At 40.1% G+C, this 19,703-nt stretch overlaps 1 protein-coding gene across 5 annotated transcripts in view; it reads left to right on the top strand.

Annotated features, from left to right (window-relative positions):
- The window catches only part of COBL (cordon-bleu WH2 repeat protein), a 331,678-nt gene that overhangs the window by 194,007 nt on the left and 117,968 nt on the right, over nucleotides 1-19,703 (top strand). For all 5 annotated transcript variants that reach the window (XM_072153170.1, XM_072153169.1, XM_072153165.1 and 2 more), the window contains one exon: nucleotides 17,646-17,766. In XM_072153170.1, coding sequence (XP_072009271.1) covers nucleotides 17,646-17,766 — 121 coding nt within the window. The remainder of the gene's footprint in view (nucleotides 1-17,645; nucleotides 17,767-19,703) is intronic.

Raw genomic sequence — 19,703 nt, 5'->3', positions numbered from 1 at the left:
CCGAACTGCAGTGACCACACAGTAATCATGATGCTTGCTGTTCAAAATTGGGGCGTGCCGCTATTTTGTCCCTCTTTCTCTTCCAGAAATGTTGGGAGGTATGCAATTAGCATCAAAAATTAATTAAAAATATGTGCAGTAATTACACGACATTATCCTGTAGGATGATATGATAATGTTATCAGCTGCATGATAAGCCAATGTGCAGGTCCCAGCTGAAAAAGGGAGCTGTCTATGTGAGTAGTAGGTGGCATATATGGGACTGTGTAAGGAGAAGCGGGCAGACATATGTGGCTATGTGGGGAAAAGGCATGAGGGTGCTGAAAGTGTGAGGGGGAGAAGATTCACAGGCCATAGACTGTTTCACCCCCCCCCCCCCTCTGCTCCCTCAGCACTTCATCCCACCCTCTGCCTTGAGTAATCTCACGGCAGCAGAGCGGTAACAGCCTGTGAATGTATAGCACAGAGAGGCTCTGGTGCCACCCGCCTAGAAGGAAGGGGGTCATGAATTACAAATGTAAGAAGATTGACACAGTAACTGGATCTATGAGTAAGTGTCCTTGGTTTGTATGGAGTGGGCTCATGGTCTAAACCGGCTCCATACACAGCAAGTGTTAGCTTTATTATTTTGGCACCAATCAAAGATGTCCTCTTAAAAAAACCCACAATAATGGGAAAGTTCAAATCACCTCCTCTAGTACACAAATAAAAATAAACAAACATAAACATGTTACTTAATGACGTGTCCCAAAAGTCTCAATGTATCAAATGGTTATTCTCAAACGGTTAATCCCTCACATTATTCGGCACACTTTCGCCATTTCAGAATACATATAATATATAATTATAATATAATATAATTTCAATAAAAAAGGTTGTGCAGTCCCAAATATGTTAGAACTGAAAATGTCAGTGCATGCCACAAAAAATTTAATCTCACGAATGTATACTGAAGTATGAAAGTTATTGACACTAGAATATGGCAAAATAAAGACACTTTTTTTCCATACAAAAAGTTTACATTTTTTAAATTTATTAAAACCTACACAGATTTGGTATCCCCATAGTAATTATAATGACTTTATTTATATGGCACACACAGATTACGCAGCGCTACACAGCTTGCCAAATTCACCCCTTTCCCTGACAGGGCTCACAATCTAATCAACCTACTAGTATTTTTTGGAGTGTGGGAGGAAACCGGAGGAAACCCATGCTAACACGGAGAGAACATATAAACTCTTAGCAGATGTTGACCCTGGGACATGAACCCAGGTCCCCAGCGCTGCAAGGCTGTAATGCTAAGACACCATGCTGCCCCTACCTGATCGTACTGACCCAAAGAATAAAGGAGAGGTGTCCTTTAGAGCTCACAGTGAACTTCATAAAACCGTAACTCACAAGAATATGGCAAAAATGTGGTGTTTTTTGTCAGCTTCACCGCATTTGGTATTTTATTTTTTAGATTCCCAGTGTATGGAAATATATAATCATGCCATTAAGAAGTACAATTGGTAAGGCAGAAAATAAGCCATCATATGGGTCTGTACATGGAAAAATAAAAACATTATGGATCTTGAAAGTTGGAAGCGAAAAACTGAAAAGCAACATGGAAAAAGTTAGTCAACGGAAAGGGGTTAAAGTGTTAGTGTTTTTCCATTAGGAGAGAAGAAGTTCATCATCCTAAAACCAAAAGAACTGAGTTTTTTAGATAATTCTTTTTCGACTCAAATGAAACAAAATGGATGTATGGAGGAGAAGTGTGGAGGCTCTAAGGCCCCTTTCGCACTTGCGTTTTTCATGCGCGTGCTTTTGATGCGCAGAACTTGCATTGCACTCTGACCCATTGTAATCAATGGGTCTTTTCAGACTTGCATTCTTTTTCACACACACACGTTTTTTTTAGCCATACAAGTCTATGGAGATAAAAAGAAGGTTCAAAGTTCCAGCTCACCTTCCAGCGCGACTCTCCCCCTGCACAAGAAGCATCCAACAAGCCCCACGGACCTCAGGCAGAAAATCCAAAAGAAAGAAACGATGTCCGCGCTTCAGGGGATGTGCAGATAAAAGCAGTATTCCTTTATTACGAATCCACATAAAATCCAAACATGGCAAAAAGTACAAACGTGTGATGGCCCAGGTATGTGACCTACGCGTTTCGCTCGCTTAGAGCTTAATCATGGCGAGCGAAACGCGTAGGTCACATACCTGGGCCATCACACATTTCTACTTTTTGCCATGTTTGGATTTTATGTGGATTCGTAATAAAGGAATACTGCTTTTACCTGCACATCCCCTGAAGCGCGGACATCGTTTCTTTCTTTTGAAGTCTATGGAGATGCATCAAAAACGCATTTTACTCTGAGACACTTGCAAGTGCAATGCGTTTTTCACGCATCAATAGAAAAGATAGAGCTCAGTCCTGAGTCCTTTCACGCGCCTGAAAAACCTTACCTGCGCGTGAAAAACGCATTGAAGTTGCATTGAAATTGCATTGAAAATGCGCGTGAAAAACTGAGACACTGAACAAACTCTGACTGAAAACTGATTGCACTCTGATGCAAAATGTGCGTTTTTCACTGACCAAACCCTGATCGCACCCTGATCAGACTCTGACGAGATCTGCAACGCAAGTGTGGAAGGGGCCTTAATACAGAGGTGTGGTTTTCAGCATATTGCAGCACATACCCACCACTATTACCATTCACGGTTATTAACCCTTCGAGTACCTTTCTTGTTTTTGCAGTGATCTGAGGCTGTCGATTCATTAGCTGTGGCTCATTGTGAAGAAAACTGTGTAAAAATTCCATATACTGCACTACAGTAGTACTGCAGTATATGGTAGGAACGACCATCTAGGGTTAATGTACCCTAGAGGGTATAAAAATTCTAATCACCCTAAAACTGATAGAAAACTTAATAAACAGTAAAAATCACAAACACGTTCGGTATCGCTGCGCGATTTATCAAAATATAAAAACTGTTATTGCCGGCAGCGAAAAGGAAAAAAATGGAAAATAGTGCCCCAAATGTCCGAAATGCTACTTTTACACCATTTTACATCACATAAAAAATGGAATAAAAAGTGATCAAAAGGTCGCACAGTCCTCAAATGGTATCATTGAAAACATCAGCCCATTTTGCAAAAAATTACACCCCCCACAGCTACGTACACCATAGTTTGAAAAAGTTATTAGCGTCAGAAGATTGCAAAAAGTTTTTTTTTCCGTACACATTCGGAAGCAGAGGTGTTATTTGGAGTGAACAGTGAAAGGCTTAAAAACTGAGCCCACAAGAAAGTAACTCAAATGCCTTTTTTTTGCCATGGAATAATAAATAGTGTCACTGAGAAGTTAAATTTGTTACTCAGAAAATAAGCCCTCACACACCTCTGTACACGGAAAAATTAAAAAGTTATGGATTTTTGTAGGTGGAGAGCAAAAAATGAGCAAAAAACCCTGCGTCCATAACAGTTTAAGACCAAAAGTGGCTGCAGAGGCAAGGGGTTAAAGCGTCAGTTTATGTTTACATAGGTAGCATTAGACAGCAAGTCACATATTGTGATAAATCACAACTTCACCCTTATGTAGGGCAGTAATCGGGTACACGGGGCATGCTCTTCTGGGTACTGCACCTGCCATGCCTAGTGGAACTACTGTTTGGTACGTCTCAATGGCTGTAAGCCAAAGAAATAAGAACTATATGTACTGTACCTGATTATTACCCTACACAAGGCTGAAGCTGTGATTTATCACTGCGTGTGACTTGCTCTCTACTCATATATATGTTAATATGTATTGATGCTTAAAATACATGTCTATTCTTGAAGTTACCATGCTATGTTGTAGTGTTTCCAGACATAAGAGGGTTAAGGGAAGACCCTGCTACTAAGTAACTATAAACTGTCCCTATTGTATTTTATGGTAAAAGACTAAAATAGGAATATATTTCATTTAAAAAAATTGCAATCTGGGGCTTATAGTGAAGGAACCTCTGAAATAAGCCACTGAACATGTTCATTTCAATTCCAACTTTAAGTTTTGATTTATAGGAAGTCAAATGCTTTTTTTATCAGTAGGGAAGAACGTCAATTCCTCATTAGTTGGGCTTCCTTAAAAAGATAACATGTTTGTTTAGGACATTTTACTGCTACTGTTGCTAACAGGAAAATCCTGATAGAGAGCAACTAGTTTATATTTGTAGTGACGCATGAGAAAAGCCAGCATTCTCAAGGTCAGGAGATTCTCTTTTTTTCCCCCTCATTCAAAAGTAAGAAAACATCACAAAAAAAAAAAAAAAAAAAGAACATTCAGAATGTTTCCAAACTGCTGTTCTTGTTTTATGAATGTCACATTTATTGCTAGACCTGTTGCCAGGTTCACAAAATGGAATGCACTGGGTCTGATACTACAAAGTTTTGCAGTTTGATTTATTGCTCTTATACTGTATACCCTATTTTCTAATAATTGCACCAACAGTTGTTGCCTTTTCACCAGGCTGCTTTCCTAATGTCCTGTAGCCCATCCAGCTACACGTAACAAGCCCAAAAAGGTGCAATTAATACAGATAATGGCCCACATTTATTATGCAGTCTGGACAAAAATTTTGGTGTAGACTGCACATAAATACACGACAATGACACAATGGGGGACATGTATTATTTCTGCTAGTCAAATTGTCTCATTTTTTAAACTTTTGTTGTTTTTGTGACTTTTCACTGCGACTTTTGCTGTAGTTTTTTAAGTACGGCCTGGTCTGCAGCTTTGTGCAGTGTGCCTTATGTATCTTTATTTTCCAGATGTGGCATGCAACTTTTCACTTATGTATCCCTTTTTTTGCTTATTTTTGCAACTTTTTAGGCGCAAATCTGCACCTTATCCAGGGCAGGTGAAAAGGAAGTATTTTTTCATGGACCCTATTTTAACATGTAAATTGGAATTATTTCAAATGCTTTAAATCTTTCAAATTTTGTATAGTAACCTGTTTTTGTACTTCTAAGGGTGCGGTCACATGTTGTGTTTTGTTTGTTTTAATTGTGTTTTAATTGTTAACATGGCATTTAGTATGCGTTTTGTAAATGTTTGCAGAGGCAAAAAAAAACGCAATCAAAACGCACTGTGTGACTGCACCCTTGACACCACGTGTGACCGCAGCCTTTTATGTCGTCATCTCCCTGGGGTGTGACTACAGTGCTTAAAAATGCAGGACAAAGCCTGAAATCCAAAATTTGCAGTAGTGTCCATTCCTCCATATAACCACCTCACATGGTCTGTGTCCATGTGGATTTTCTGCATAGTAGACGCTGCTCTCATTTGGAAGATGTAGAAGATGTGTGCCACACTTGAGGTAAGTTAGCGTTTATTAATTTTTTCTGGCCACTAATAATGTGTATTTAATTAATTAATGGAACCTGGCTGGGGAGAATATTAATTAATGGATCCTGTCTGGGGTGTATATTAATTAATGGATCCTGTCTGGGGGGGGGGGGGGTATATTAATTAATGGAGCCTGTGGGGGGATATATTAATTAATGGAGGCTGGGGGGGGGGATGGGTGTATATTAATTAATGGAGCTGGGGGGGATGTATATTAATTGAGCCTGGGGGGTATATTAATTAATGGAGCCTGGGGGGGTGTATATTAAGTAGTGGAGCTTGGGGGGCTGTATATTAATTAATTTATATAACCTCCAGGTTCCATTATTGTATTCTGGCTGGGGGGTGTATATTAATTAATGGAGCCTGGCTGGGGGGTATATATTATTTAATGGAGCCTGGGGGGGCTGCATATTAAAGGAGCCTGGGGGGCTGCATATTAATGGAGCCTGGGGGGCTGTATATTAATGGAGCCTGAGGGGCTGTATATTAAAAATGGCATCTTAAGGTTCTGCGTTTTTTAATGCCACCACATGAGTTCACTGCTAAGGGGCCCAGTGAGGCACTGTCGCCCAGAGGCCCACTGAAACCTGGAGCCAGCCGTGTCGCCCAATGACACAATACTAGGCACAGAAGGGATGTTCCGGTGGGACTGGCCACCACATTTATGTCAGAAGCCTAAAATAAATTGCCCTTTAACAGTCTATGCACTTCTGGTGCCTATAGCGTGCCCCAGATTCATGAAGACCATGGTCCTGTCTCCGAGAATCTACAGTAGTGCACAATGCACAATAAGTTAGGAGGATTCTATGAACAATACGTTACCACCTATAGACACTTATCCTAGCAATCTATAGATATATAGGGGGAACTGATCAATCCCACTAATAAAAGGTTACTATATTGTGTGGTTATAGAGCCTCCAGTCGTGATTCATCAACATCTCCAGATACTGTATATTTGTATTTTTTAAACACATTTCATTATAGTTGTTCTTAAAATAAATTAAATAAAAGTTACTTTTTACAATACTTGAGCCCTGGTGGAGAAAGGGTATTATTGGTTGCAAGCCGGGCAAATATTCGTGTTTCAAATATTGTTATCCATCCCCTATCCACCATGGGTTATGACACTAATAGGCTTCAATTGTATATTTTCCCTTCATTTTGAATGGGAGTTTTTTTGGTGCTGTAACTGTTTTGTTTAATTAGTTTGTGCTTTTTAGATGTTTTTAAAATTTTGATTATCTAATAAATTTCAAATGAATTTATATGAATTATGGACATACCCTTTCACTTCTTTTATATTTTAAAAGATATCAATCTGGACGTCATTGTGTTATTTTGAAGACCCTTACTATTATGTGATTATACAATGATCTATTGCAACTAGGCTACATATACAAAACAAACTTGAGGTTCTTAGTTACACTTTGATCAAATTGCATAAGCCCACTAACCACTGTTGCAGTGGGTCCCTATGCTATTAGGTGCGGCATCACATGTCCTCCACTGCTGCAGGGAAGCACTGGCAGGGACCAAGACCCAGTTGCCCCCCCCCCCCCTTCTCTCATACTGGCAGGTATAGCTTCCATGTCTCCAGGCTCCAGATCTCCACCAGCACCGCACCACAGAAGCAGCAGACGCCATGCAATACCGGATCATGTGACCAGGACTAGAATGCTAACCATGTGTGAACAGGTGTTGAATACTCTCTGTCCCATGTGGTCTTAGCCACTGGCTGAGAGGAAATAGGTGGCCACTATATTCAGCCTCCTGCTAATTTAAAAACACCTGGGTCAAAATGGGACAAAGTGCTGATCCCAAATAAAAACTAAATAAATTAGGGGATAGAATAGTACTACAGTCCTCCGCTCTACCAGCTGATCTATCGAAGGCTTGGGGAGGGGAAAGAATAGTACTAAGCCAACACTGGGAGAGAAAAAAGAAATGGAACACACATTACACAATGCTCTATTGCCACTAGGCTACATTCACAAAACAAACTCAAGGTTCTTAGTTACATTTTTTCAAATGTCATAAGCTTTGCTTGCCAGTATGGGTGCTGGGGGGCAATTGGGTCTTGGTCTCTGGTGATGCTGTGTTGCAGCGGCGGTGGATGTCATGTGATGCAGCACCTAATAGCGTAGGGACGCACTAAAACAAGGTCACTGTGAAGTGGTTAGTGGCCTTATACAATTTGACCAAAATGTAACAAAGAACCTCCAGTTCATTTTGTAAATGTAGCCTAGCGGCAATAGATCGTTTTGTAATGTGTGGATGCAGAGCCGATTCTGGCCTTTTTGCTGCCTGAGGTGAAAATTTAAATGCTGCCCCCCATGTCTCAGCAGCCTACCCCTGATCTATTTCTTACTGAAATTGCATGGAAATCTTTAAAAATATATACAAGGTGATCTGAAAATGCTGAAAGCATTAATAACAATTGATAACATACTCACATAGCGCCACCAGATAACTGACACTACACACGCTGATGCTGTTTCACACACTAGTAGTCAATCAGTGGCACAGACATTAGTGAAATCTAGTATCTAGTACCTTACAGATGACTGTCTGTTCCATCAGCAAAAGGACTTCATTGCAATTTCTCCTTGCTATGGTTTAATTACTTTAATTATACACAGCCCCCATAGTTAGTATATACAACCAGATTATATACAGCCAAACCTTCCTATAGATAGTATATGCAACCACTACCCCGCAGTAGATATTAAATACAACGACTACCCTGCATTAGATAGTACATACAGTCAGTACCCCCCTATTAGATAGTATATACAGCCAGTTCCCCACAGTAGATACTATATACAGCCAGTACCCCGCAGTAGATAGTATATACTGCAAAAACCCTTGATAGATAGTATATACAGCCAGATATCCAGGCTTGTGGATATCGTGATTAGAAGAGAAGTTTCCGGCACTGGCGTCAAGTGACTTGGTTTAATCCGTGGTTAATATCCCAAAAATCTTTATTATGGTTTCAAAAAAGATCAAATTCATTATAGTGAAATCTCATCTCGATTTGATCTTTGAACTTTTTGATACCCAAATGAAGATTTTGGGGATTTTAACCATGAATTAAACCAAGTCACTTGTTGCAGCCAGTGCAAACGCTTCTCTTCTATTCAAGCTATCCCTAGTAGATAGTATATATACTTTATATACTGCCAGACCAGTAGAAGCAAGTAAGCAGTGAAGTCCTAGCACTGTAAGGGTTAACAAAGCTATGTCTGCCCTTACTTAAGGTGCCTACTTTGTTAACCCTTAGAGCACCAGGGTTTCATTGCTCACTTGAGCCTGGGACCCTCAGAAATACTGGGTTTTCTTAGGTGGACTGTGCTGAAGTACTCTCTCTGCTCTTCTCTGCTCCACTCCTCTCCGTTCACCTCCGGTCCTCTCTGCTCCGTTCACCTCCGGTCCTCTCTGCTCCGTTCACCTCCGGTCCTCTCTGCTCTGCTCCTCTCTGGTCCTTGCTGCTCCACTCGTCTTTGCTCTGCTCCAGTCCTCTATGCTCCACTCATCACCGCTCTCGACCTCTCATCTCTGCTCTTTCCCACTCATCTCTGCTCTGCTCATTTCTGGTCCTCTCTGCTCCGCTCATCACCGCTCTCCACCTCTCGTCTCTGCTCCGCTCATCACCGCATCGCTTCTAAGTGCTCCACAACCTTCCACTCCTCTCATTACAGCTCCTCTTTGCACGGCTCCACTCTGCTCCCACATCACAGCACTTCCGCAGCTGACAGGAAATGTGGATGGAAGTGGGTGATCCCGCATAGGCGCGTACTCCAGGTGAGTGTAGTGCTACCATAGGGCTGCCGGCAGTACCAGCAGAAACCTGGCGCCGGCCGCAGCACTTGCAGCAGTGCAACGAGGTGAATATTAAATCAAATTTTTGCCACCTTCTTCAGGGTCGGACATCTGCCGCCTGAGGCGGGATTTTAATTTTGCCTCATGGCAGATGCGCCCTTGTGTGGATGTGCGTTACAGTTCTTTTTTCTCTCCCAATGTTGAAAGAATTTGAAGGTGTAAACTGGAACTTACTTACAACAAAGTAATCTCCTAATCATACAGCTTGGAGCAATGATAGCTTTGACATCTGATGTAGCACTGGTTAAAAGGAAACTCTCATCAGAAATTAGCCTAATAAACCACTACCAGTACGTTGTCAAGCGAGCAGCTTATATATTATGTTTGTTTCATGAACCAGCTTAGTGGTATCATCCAGAAAATCAGCTTTGAAGTTGGATGTATAAAGTCAGGGAGGTGGAAAGTTAGATATTAAGTCAAGCTCTCCCTGACTTTGAACACCACCTCTTATGTGATTAACATCACGCACCGGACTTCAGGAGATGGGATCAATGATGGGAAAGTTTGACTTTAGTGTTAAACTCTCCGCCTCCTTGACTTCATAAAACCAATTTACATTCCACTAGAAAGCTGATTTTCTGGATGATGCCACCACATCACACCACGAAAGAAACATTATCTAGAACTGCTCAGCTGCTTGACAACATACTGCTAATGGTTTATTAGGCCAATTTAAGCCTTTCATGACCTGGTTCATTTTTCACTCCTCCTTCCACAAGCTATATCTTTTAGATTTTTGTGGTTTATAGAGCCACATGAGGGTTTTTTTCTGATGGATGAAGTGTACTTCCTGGTGGCACAATCTAATTTTCTATGCAATGTACTAAGAAGCTGGAAAGAATTCCAAATGTGGAACTTGCCAGTTTCTTATTATTTGTTTAAACAGCTTTCCCTGTGTGATCCACACCCCTTTTTCTTTGGGTTAGTACCATCACAGAGACACCATATTTAGATAGTTTGATTATATCCTAAAACTTTACAATTTTTTACTATTATTTCAAGAACCCTAGTAACTTTATAGAAGTATATTGCCAGTACACTGCCTCCATAAGACTGTAATAGAGACTTCTGCATAATGGTCCTGATGACCAATGAGCCCTCTCATTATACCATTGACAATCAGTCAACATAATGACTGCACACTGACATACTGTGCCTTTACCTGCCCTTGTTTTTAATCCTTTACCCAGGTAGTAGATTGTCTTTAAAGACAAGTTTCTTAAATGTACTCAGGATAACAAAATAACACATTCTCTAATTCACTGGTATTAAATAAAATACAGCATTTCACAGATATAAGTCTAACCTGTCTCTATCAGTCCTGATCAGTTTCAGTTGCCCCTGGTTTCTGACCCTGGATCTTCTGACTTTAGGGTCGGCAGACATCTTGTCTGTGGCTTTGGAGCTGAGCTCTTCTCTGCTTCCTGCGGCGGCCCCCACCTTTGCATACCACACATTCACACAGAGGCAAACAACACATCACACCCTGAGGAGAGCTACAAGCTACAAGCAGATAAGTTACTTTTCTGGGGAGAGGGAAGGATTCATGCGTTGTTGCAGAGATGTAGCAGAGCTGTGTCATTGTGAGTAATATGCATCTCGTGGATCTCATCTTCTCATGTCTGATATATCTCATCTCTCTTTCTATGTGTCAGATACTAGTACAATGTTAAGAAGGAAAATGAAAGTGTATATAAACCTTGTACCCTGATAATCTAAACACATTGTTAGCACACAGCATCTCACAGTACAGAGTAATCATGAAATATCTGCATAGACAGTCCCCACAATGAGTGATATGAGCTTAAACAGCAATAAAACAGAGTAAAATTGTAAAGTAAAAGGTTAAAAATTCTCTTTATTGTGTAAACATCACTAGGGGATTGAATTTTGAGAATTTTCTTTTGTGGGCAAACCCCTTTAAGCCAGCAATACATTTGAAGTATAGTGCCTTTTTTTAAATCACTGTTAAGGTTTTGTAGCTGTTATGATATTCCTTGCATTTATGGACCTTATTGAATTGTTTTGTAAGGTCAAGGTTGCCACCATGTTGTCCTAAGCATTATATTTCTAGAATCATCTTCTGCATTCCTGAAAGCAGGACACATAATTCCCAGTACGGATATATAAGCTTTGTGATGAGATCAGTGCCATTGGCTACCGTGATGTCATCTCTATTAATAGCCTCCTGATATACAAAGATAAACGATTACTGGAAACCTAGCCAACTTTTTATACCGATAATACATAAATCTTCATAATAAGTATATTTAAATTGCATTGATTATTTTCTGAAGTACACTTAAGTCTGCAAGAGAACCATTTACCCTATTCCTAGATTATTATCTAACCTAAGAAATGTCTAAAGGAAAACTGAAGTGGACAGGCAATAAATCGCACTCATCTTTAGCAATGAGACAGACATCAGCTTTAGAAAAGACAATGACATCATTTGGAAGAAAGAAAATGAAGTTTGCTACTTGAAGGCTGACAGTAGGTTTCGTCCCTGCAATTTGACGTTTTGAATTATTGTAATAAAATTACTGGTAGTTTAGGATTAGTAAAGGGCACATGGGACATGTATAGGCTTTTATACTGTACCATGATAGCAAAATAAAACCAAAGCTAGGCAAAAGTTCTAAATTTTCTACAATGAACTATGAATATAAAGAAAAATCATTTCTTGTGTAGCACTTCATGAATGTGTGTGAAAGGTTATTTGACAGGTGAAAAATAAGCTAAATTAATTGTATTGGAAACATTAGAGGAAGCCAAGACAGTTGTCAAAACAAACAATCATGACTTCTTGTCTACAAGGATGTGAAAGCACAGCACAGACTGACTTCCTCAACTGGATGGAGACTGCAAGGAAATAGTGGGACAAATGAAGTGGAGGAAATCTCAGCTATTTAAGCCATTTAATAGCCTTGTCTTGTTTATGGGTAACTTCCTACCTGACACATCCAGTTGAACTTGTGAATTGTTTGATAAGGATTGCGCTTATATTAATATTTAACAGCGCTGACCTTGGCATTTCAGCAGGAGAACATGGAATGAGAACATTTGTGACTGAAGGGAAATGAACCTATCCCTTTATTTGTACACTGATTGTGAGGTAAGGGACTAACGTGGTAAAGGCCAAGGCTAGAACACAATAAAGCCTGATTGTGGTGGTGTTTGTTATTCAGATAGTTTTAGCATATGTTCAGAGGTACCATGTTGCTTAAGTTTTTGTCTAGCTCCACATACAAATTATGTGCTCACTTTCCTGTTTGTGACAAGAAGCAGCATGACTTTCACAGTTTACTTTGTGCCATTGGCTGATAAATGTTTCTAGCAATGCTTTTTCCTCGGTATACAGTGGCACAGTACCCCATGGTTTGAGTAAATAATGGATCCGTTTTGCTGTTAACATTAAAACTGAGAAATTTATTGTTAAGTACCAGTCCTCAAAGAAGTCCCTGTAAATCAGCATTTTTTTCAGATAAATATACAAGATGTATTAATGCTGATCTAATAATCAGAGAAAAATGTATGAAGAAAATGTGGACAAAAAAAGATTGATCCAAAACATTTAATATTTCCAAGATACTGTTAGGTTGTTTAGATTGTGAGCCCAATGGGGACAGGGACCAATTTGACATGCCTGTGCAGCGCTGCGTAATCTGTGTGCGCTATATAAATAAAGAATTATTATTTATTTATTAAGATAATGCTGATTGGTCACCGTATTCCCTGACAGAAGTATACAAAATATACAAAATATGTATACAAAATAAATCTAAGAGAATTTGGAAGCATAGACAAAAATTTTTTTCTATATATTTCAGTGAGCATACTGTTAAGTTTGTTCTGAGGCCTCCACTGTCTGGGGTTTTTCAAGGCCAGGGTGAAAACATATTTATTTCAGGTTTTGTTTTGACTGCATACATCAGATATTATCAGGTTGCAGCAGGCAGCTACTTAGAGAACCTATGCCTGCCTCCCACAGGCAATGAATCAAAAGGTTGGTTTGGATAGACATGGGTATGTGAAACAAATGAGACCTTGCGTTCCTGTACCTTATTTCTTTGGAGCAAGAGTTCTGCCACAGCCGAACACTGGAGGTATAATCCGATTCAGGTAGCAAAGTAGACCTGCAGGACCTTATTTTTAAAGGCCTGTTGATATAGTAGATAAATGTTATATATGGTGACATGAATCCTTCGATACAATCAAGTTAAAGTAATAAAATGTCTGTTGTGGCAACAAGCTTTTGCAACAGAGCATTTGAGTGGACATATAGGGGCTCATTTACTAAGGGCTCCGTGGCCGCACTTTCTTCGGGTTTCCTGACTTTTTCCGTTTTGCGCCGAATTGCCCCGGGATTTTGGTGCACGCAATCGGATTTTGGCGCAATCGTGCAGGCTTTCACGCGACAGAAATTAGGAATAGGTTGGTGAACTCCGGCGGATCTCGGCGGACCTCAGCGCAGCAGCGACACCTGGTGGACATCAGGCGCACGACCTCAGTGAATTCCCGGAAGACCCGAATCCTCGTCGGAGAACGCGCCGCTGGATCGCGACAGGACTGGGCAAGTAAATGACCCCCATAGAGACACATTTACAAAGGGCTTTGTGCCAGTTTTCAGACTTTGCACGTTCTTTTTAGTGGAAACTGCTTGCACAGGTATTTAAGAAGTATCTGCACCACAAATCTGTCGGTCGCGTCTGTTTTGTGACGCAGCTGCACAAGGCACCATGCAACACAAATAAGGGGGCGTTCAGGTGCTCAGTCGGACCAGATTTAAAATGCAAAGTCTGTTGCATGTTCTATGTTAAAAGTGCTCCACAAAAAAGTTGGTGAACTCTGTTGGGCCAGTGCAGGGAAACAACAGATTCATGATTTCTGGCGCATGTCTTAACCCCTTAACGACCTGACCCTTTTTGTTTTTCATTTCCATTTTTCACTCCCCACCTTCAATTTCCATGTACAGAGCTGTGTAATGGCTTGTTTTCAAATTGCACTTCATAGTGATGGTATTGAATATTCCATGCCGTGTACTGGGAAGCGGGAAAAAAATTCCACATGCAGTGAAAATGGTGAAAAACCGCATTTGTGCCGTATTCTTGTGGGCTTGAATTTTACAGCTTTCACTGTGCGCCCCAAATGACATGTCTACTTTTTTCTTTGGGTGGGTACGATCACTAGGATACCAAATTTGTATAGGTTTTATAATGTTTTCATACATTTACTAAAATTAAAACCTCCGTCATTTTGTGCAACTTTTGATGACGTTTTCAATGCTACCATTTTGGGACTGTACGGCCTTTTTTGAATTTTTTATATTTTTCAAAATGGTAAAAAAGTACCATCTTCAACTTTGGGTGCTATTTTCTGTTATGGGGTTAAACGCAATGAAAAAACATTATATTTTGATAGATCAGGCATTTTTGGACGTGGCGATACCTAATGTGTTTGTGATTTTTACTGTTTATTTATATTTATATCAGTTCTAGAGAAAGGGTAAAGGAAACCACTGATCGCGGTTGTTACCGGTAAGTCTTTGCTGCAATATGCAGCAAAGACTTACCGCCTATGGAGAGGGCTCAGCCTGTGAGCCCTCTCCATTGACCCGCACCCGTCGGTAAGGGGTTAATGAATCTGGCACACTAAGCATTATACACAGGCAGAGCACTTTTAGTGCAGTTTCCCACATTCTTAGTAAATGTGCCCTATAGAGATTTTAGCTAAAAATGGAATGAAACCCATAAAATAAAAGTACATACATAGAAGTAAAATTATACTTCTTTACTTATACTTATATACAGAAATATTCCTTGAATGGAGCTAAAGGGAATAACAGTGAAAATTCTTTAAAAATTCATACGATGAGTCCAAAGTAAAAATCCAAGGTACTTTTTGCTACGATATAATATTATAGTCTACAAGTGTGCAGTAACTCCGAACCAATGTCTGAACCAAGCACAATCTCACTGGATCATTATCTAAGATACAGAGGTATATTGGTATTGGTTTAGAGGTACTGTACAATTGGAGATAACAATATTAGAACATCACAGCAAAGAGTATCTTAGTTTTTACTTTGCATATAAAGGTTGTTTTCTGGGGATAGCTGTGTAATTTATTTCTCTTAATATATCAGCAAAATCCCTAACTCGGCTTATACTCGAGTCTATATTAAAAAAAAGAACACTGTACTCAACTTTCCGATGCCCCGATAGGTCCTCTTCTACATCTGATGCTCCAGTGCTGCCTCGTGTCCTTCGGATCCTCTTTGGGTTCTTCCACTCCTCTTCGGCTCATCTTCGGGAAGTTCCGCTCCTCTTTGAACATCCTGAAGAGGAGTCGTAGTCGGAAGACCCCAAAGAGGACCGAAGGACCCGAGGCGGCATCGGAAGCAGAAGATGACCTACGGGGGACGTTAGAAAGGTGAGTACAGTGGTTTTTTTTCTTTAATACAGGGGGCTGGCTGGCTATATACTACAGGTTTCTGGCAGGCTATATACTACAGGGGCTGGCAGGCTGTATACTACAGGGGCTGGCAGGCTATATACTACAGGGGCTGGCAGGCTGTATATTACAGGGGCTGGCAGGCTGTATATTACAGGGGCTGGCAGGCTATATACTACAGTGGCTGGCAGGCTATATATTACAGGGGGCTGGCTAGCTATATACTGGGGGGTCTGTGACCAATGCATTTTCCAGCCTCGGCTTATACTCGAGTCAATAGGTTTTCCCAGTTTTTTGTGTTAAAATTAGGGGTCTCTGCTTATACTTGAGTATATACAATAGTCATTTTTGTGAAAATGAAGTGAAATATAGCACATGCTATTACTGCCATATATGTAAGCCAAAATATTTGTGTGGTTCCTTCTTGTCTCAAACTTTAACTTCTACACATCCTGACTAAGGGGGTGTTATATTTTAATCTGTACTGTACTGCCAAGTGTGGTGGTAATTCACTAATAAATCACTTTGGTCTGACTGGACTTTAACTTTGTACATGCAAACCAAGTTCAAAAACAATTCAATAATGAATTATTAATTTGTTTTTTGAATGCTGTCCAGAAATCCTGATAGCAATTACTATCATAATACTGTCATTTAGGAAATTATCTGTGGGGTTATAACCAAAATAGTAACATTCATTTTTCTTTAGAGCATATTTCACAGATATTACATACACTTTTTTTTCCCTAAATAAAAATTACTTGCATAAATGAAATAGTTACAGTGATAATTAGAGATGTGGATATGACATAGCTATATGCAATTTCTCCTTATCACTAAACTAAAAACTAGTACTATGCCTATAGCTTTACTCTTTATTAGCTGCATAGGCTCTGGATATTGGGCGGCATGGTGGCTCACAGAGTGAGTAGTACTTCTGCCTTGCAGTGCTGGGGTCCTGGGTTCGAATCCCACCCAGGTGTTTGCGTGGGTTTTCTCCGGGTCTTCCGGTTTCCTCCCACACTCCAAAACATACTGTTAGGTTGTTTAGATTGTGAGCCCCATAGGGACAGGGACCCATGACATGCTTTGTGCAGCGCTTCTTAATCTGTGTGCGCTATATAAATAAAGAATTATTGCTATTATTATACTGCTATAAGCTTTGGTACACAGGACTTAGTTGTAAGCATGAGCCTAAGGATGAATTCACATATAATCAAAATGTAAAATAAATCCTTCAAGGTAGTCCCCACCCCAGAGCTCATCATCCTTATTTTGCCAACATACATGCTATATAGGTAACAGAATGCTCAGCAATTATGTCATCTGGTTGAAAAATCTGGGTACCGTGGCAAACCATATCATACTGCTTTCTGTAAGCGTATGCTTCAACCGGACAAACACGCCAAAATAGGAGTGGTGACAGTATTTGTATGCAAATGAGCCTGAGGGACTCTAGGCTCCATTATTACCTATAGAGCATACAGTCCTTCATCCTGGTGGTATATGTCCTTTAAGTACATTCTCAAATGAACCAGATAACGCTAAGGGCAAATGAACACAAACATTTTATTTGTCCTTATGCTACACATTATTTAAATGGCTAGCTCATGAACAAATTAACTTCTGTGGAATCTCACACATGACCATGGTTTCTATGAATTCATGTGTGAGCCAACTGTCTCAGCTGCAAAACTCAGAGCAGATTCTAACCCTGTGCATGTTTGTGGCTCAGACTCTTTATTGCTGTCACATTTGTACAAGTGAACAGAGCAGATGATGCAATAGATCAAACAGCAGAGGGCATCTGACAACAACTACTTACTAATCTTGAAAATAATTTTTTGGTTTTTCATATTTTTAGAAAAATAAATTTCAATGAAGAAATAATTGCTAAACTCAGATTTCAGCTTGTGTTGCTATTTTTCAGATGTATGCTACAGTTCAAAAAGAACAGAAGAAGAAAAGAAGAGCACCACCACCGCCAATTTCTCAGATGCCAAATGAGAATGAGAAACATGATGATTTAGAGAAGAGGAAAAGCTCCACTGGTTAGTAGTAACAGTTGTGACCACTGCATGTTTAACAACTAGGTTTGATGATGTTTTGCAGTGTGATTTAAGTATAACTTAGGCCTACCACACACAATGGGGCTCATTTACTAAGGGTTGTGCGTACACTATTTTGGGGGCTAAAATGGCTTGCACAGGAATTTAATAAGTGTGTGTGCTGGAATTGTGGCGCATGCAACCCTTTTGCTGTGCTGGCTTACATGCGACACAAATTAGGGGGTGTGCCATCAGATGATCCGACTGATTCGGACTGAGCATGGGATTTAACTTTCAAATTGTGTTGCAAACCCTAGCCCTAATATGCACCATTAAAAATATAGTGAACTTTGTCGGACCTGAGTGGGGAAGCGACACATTCATGGTATTGGGGGCACGATCATAGTGAATCGCGGAACAGTGCATTATCGTCAGACAATGCACATTCGGTGAACTCCAGCAGCCTGGTAAGTAATGGCCGTTGTTTAAGACCATGTGTCAACTTTGTCATTTTTGTGGCTACGTCCAAGATTAGGACCTTATCTGAGTTTTTCTCAGGGACACTAGTGTGAGACACTGGGGTTGAGGAATCCTCAGCTGTTTGTCTGAGCCCATTGAAATACATGGAGCTGTCTTGATGTCTGGAAGTTGCTACAGTCATATTCCAATATATACATTGAATGTCTTTTTTGTGATTAATGTCACTTCCCATCCAATGTCAGAGAAAATGAACTATATTATATTCACAAATTATTATTATCTGTAAGGCTAAATTCACAATTTGTTTTTCTTGTGTTGTCAATTCCCAACATGTCCTTACAGCATGGGACATAAATGTAACCCACTGTATGCATATACAGTGGGATATGTTGCCTGGTTCTGTGAACATCTGCTGGACAGTGACATCACTGGGGAACCTTCGTGAGTATTGGCTTAGTGGAGGCCAAGGGGCGATACATTACTGTAGCTTCTGCCCCTCCCCCCCAATAGATTTAAATGGTCTCCACTGAGTGTATATGTCACTGATAAAGATGCAGAAGGATGGAAAAACAATGTATACTGTTCAGATGGAGGCAAAAACTATGCCACCCTCTGCCAGTCTATGGGTACGCTGAGAGTATACACCAGGAGCTCTCCCAGCATATACATTGAGCATATAAAAAAAAGTGTAAATCTAGCCTTTAAATTACTGTGATCAAGTTGTCGTTATAGTTTATTCTATACAATGCCCTTGTATTTAAATCATGAATCCAAAAAGCTTCATGTTTTTTATGCAACAGCTGATAAAGTGCCTTTTAGCCCCTTGCTGCCAATTTCCCTTTTCCATTTTGCATTTGTCTTTTGCTCCCTTCTTTTCAAAAGCCATAACTATTTTACTTTTCCATATGAGGACTTGTATCCTGCATTAAAAGTGTACTTCCTAGTGGTACCATTTAATATGTCATGCAACGTTCTGGGGCGCTTGAAATAAAATGCGAAAAGCCGTGATATTGATACCAAAAAGGGGGGAGTTGGGCACCGCATCTGTAAAGCAATGATGCATCTATAGATATACCAATAACCATATAAAAACAAAGAGATGCATAAAATGACCAAGAATAAATCTAAAGAAATCTTTATTGTATCAAAAATGCACACACCAAATATATAAAACCACTAAAAATGAAGTAATGGAATATTACATCACAACTGGGCACCTGAATGTACAAAGCAGAGTAGAAGAAGAGCTCCCCTGCACCCTGCCTACGTAAACACAGTCAATAAACCCACATGTAACCATCCACAATGAAGATTAAAATTTGCACAGTCCCCAAAAGTAAAAAAATACTACTATACCAGTTTCAAAATATTCGTGAACAACTGGGGCAGGTAAGGGGGAGTGAAAACCCATAGTTAGTATCACAAGCTGCAACAAGCGGGTGGTGGAAGGCAGGGAGGGG

The sequence above is a fragment of the Engystomops pustulosus genome, chromosome 5, assembly GCF_040894005.1.
Source record: "Engystomops pustulosus chromosome 5, aEngPut4.maternal, whole genome shotgun sequence".
In the NCBI taxonomy this organism is placed as follows: domain Eukaryota; kingdom Metazoa; phylum Chordata; class Amphibia; order Anura; family Leptodactylidae; genus Engystomops; species Engystomops pustulosus.
The sequence above is the reverse complement of the archived record's forward strand: the minus strand, read 5'-3'. Positions and strand labels throughout refer to the sequence as shown.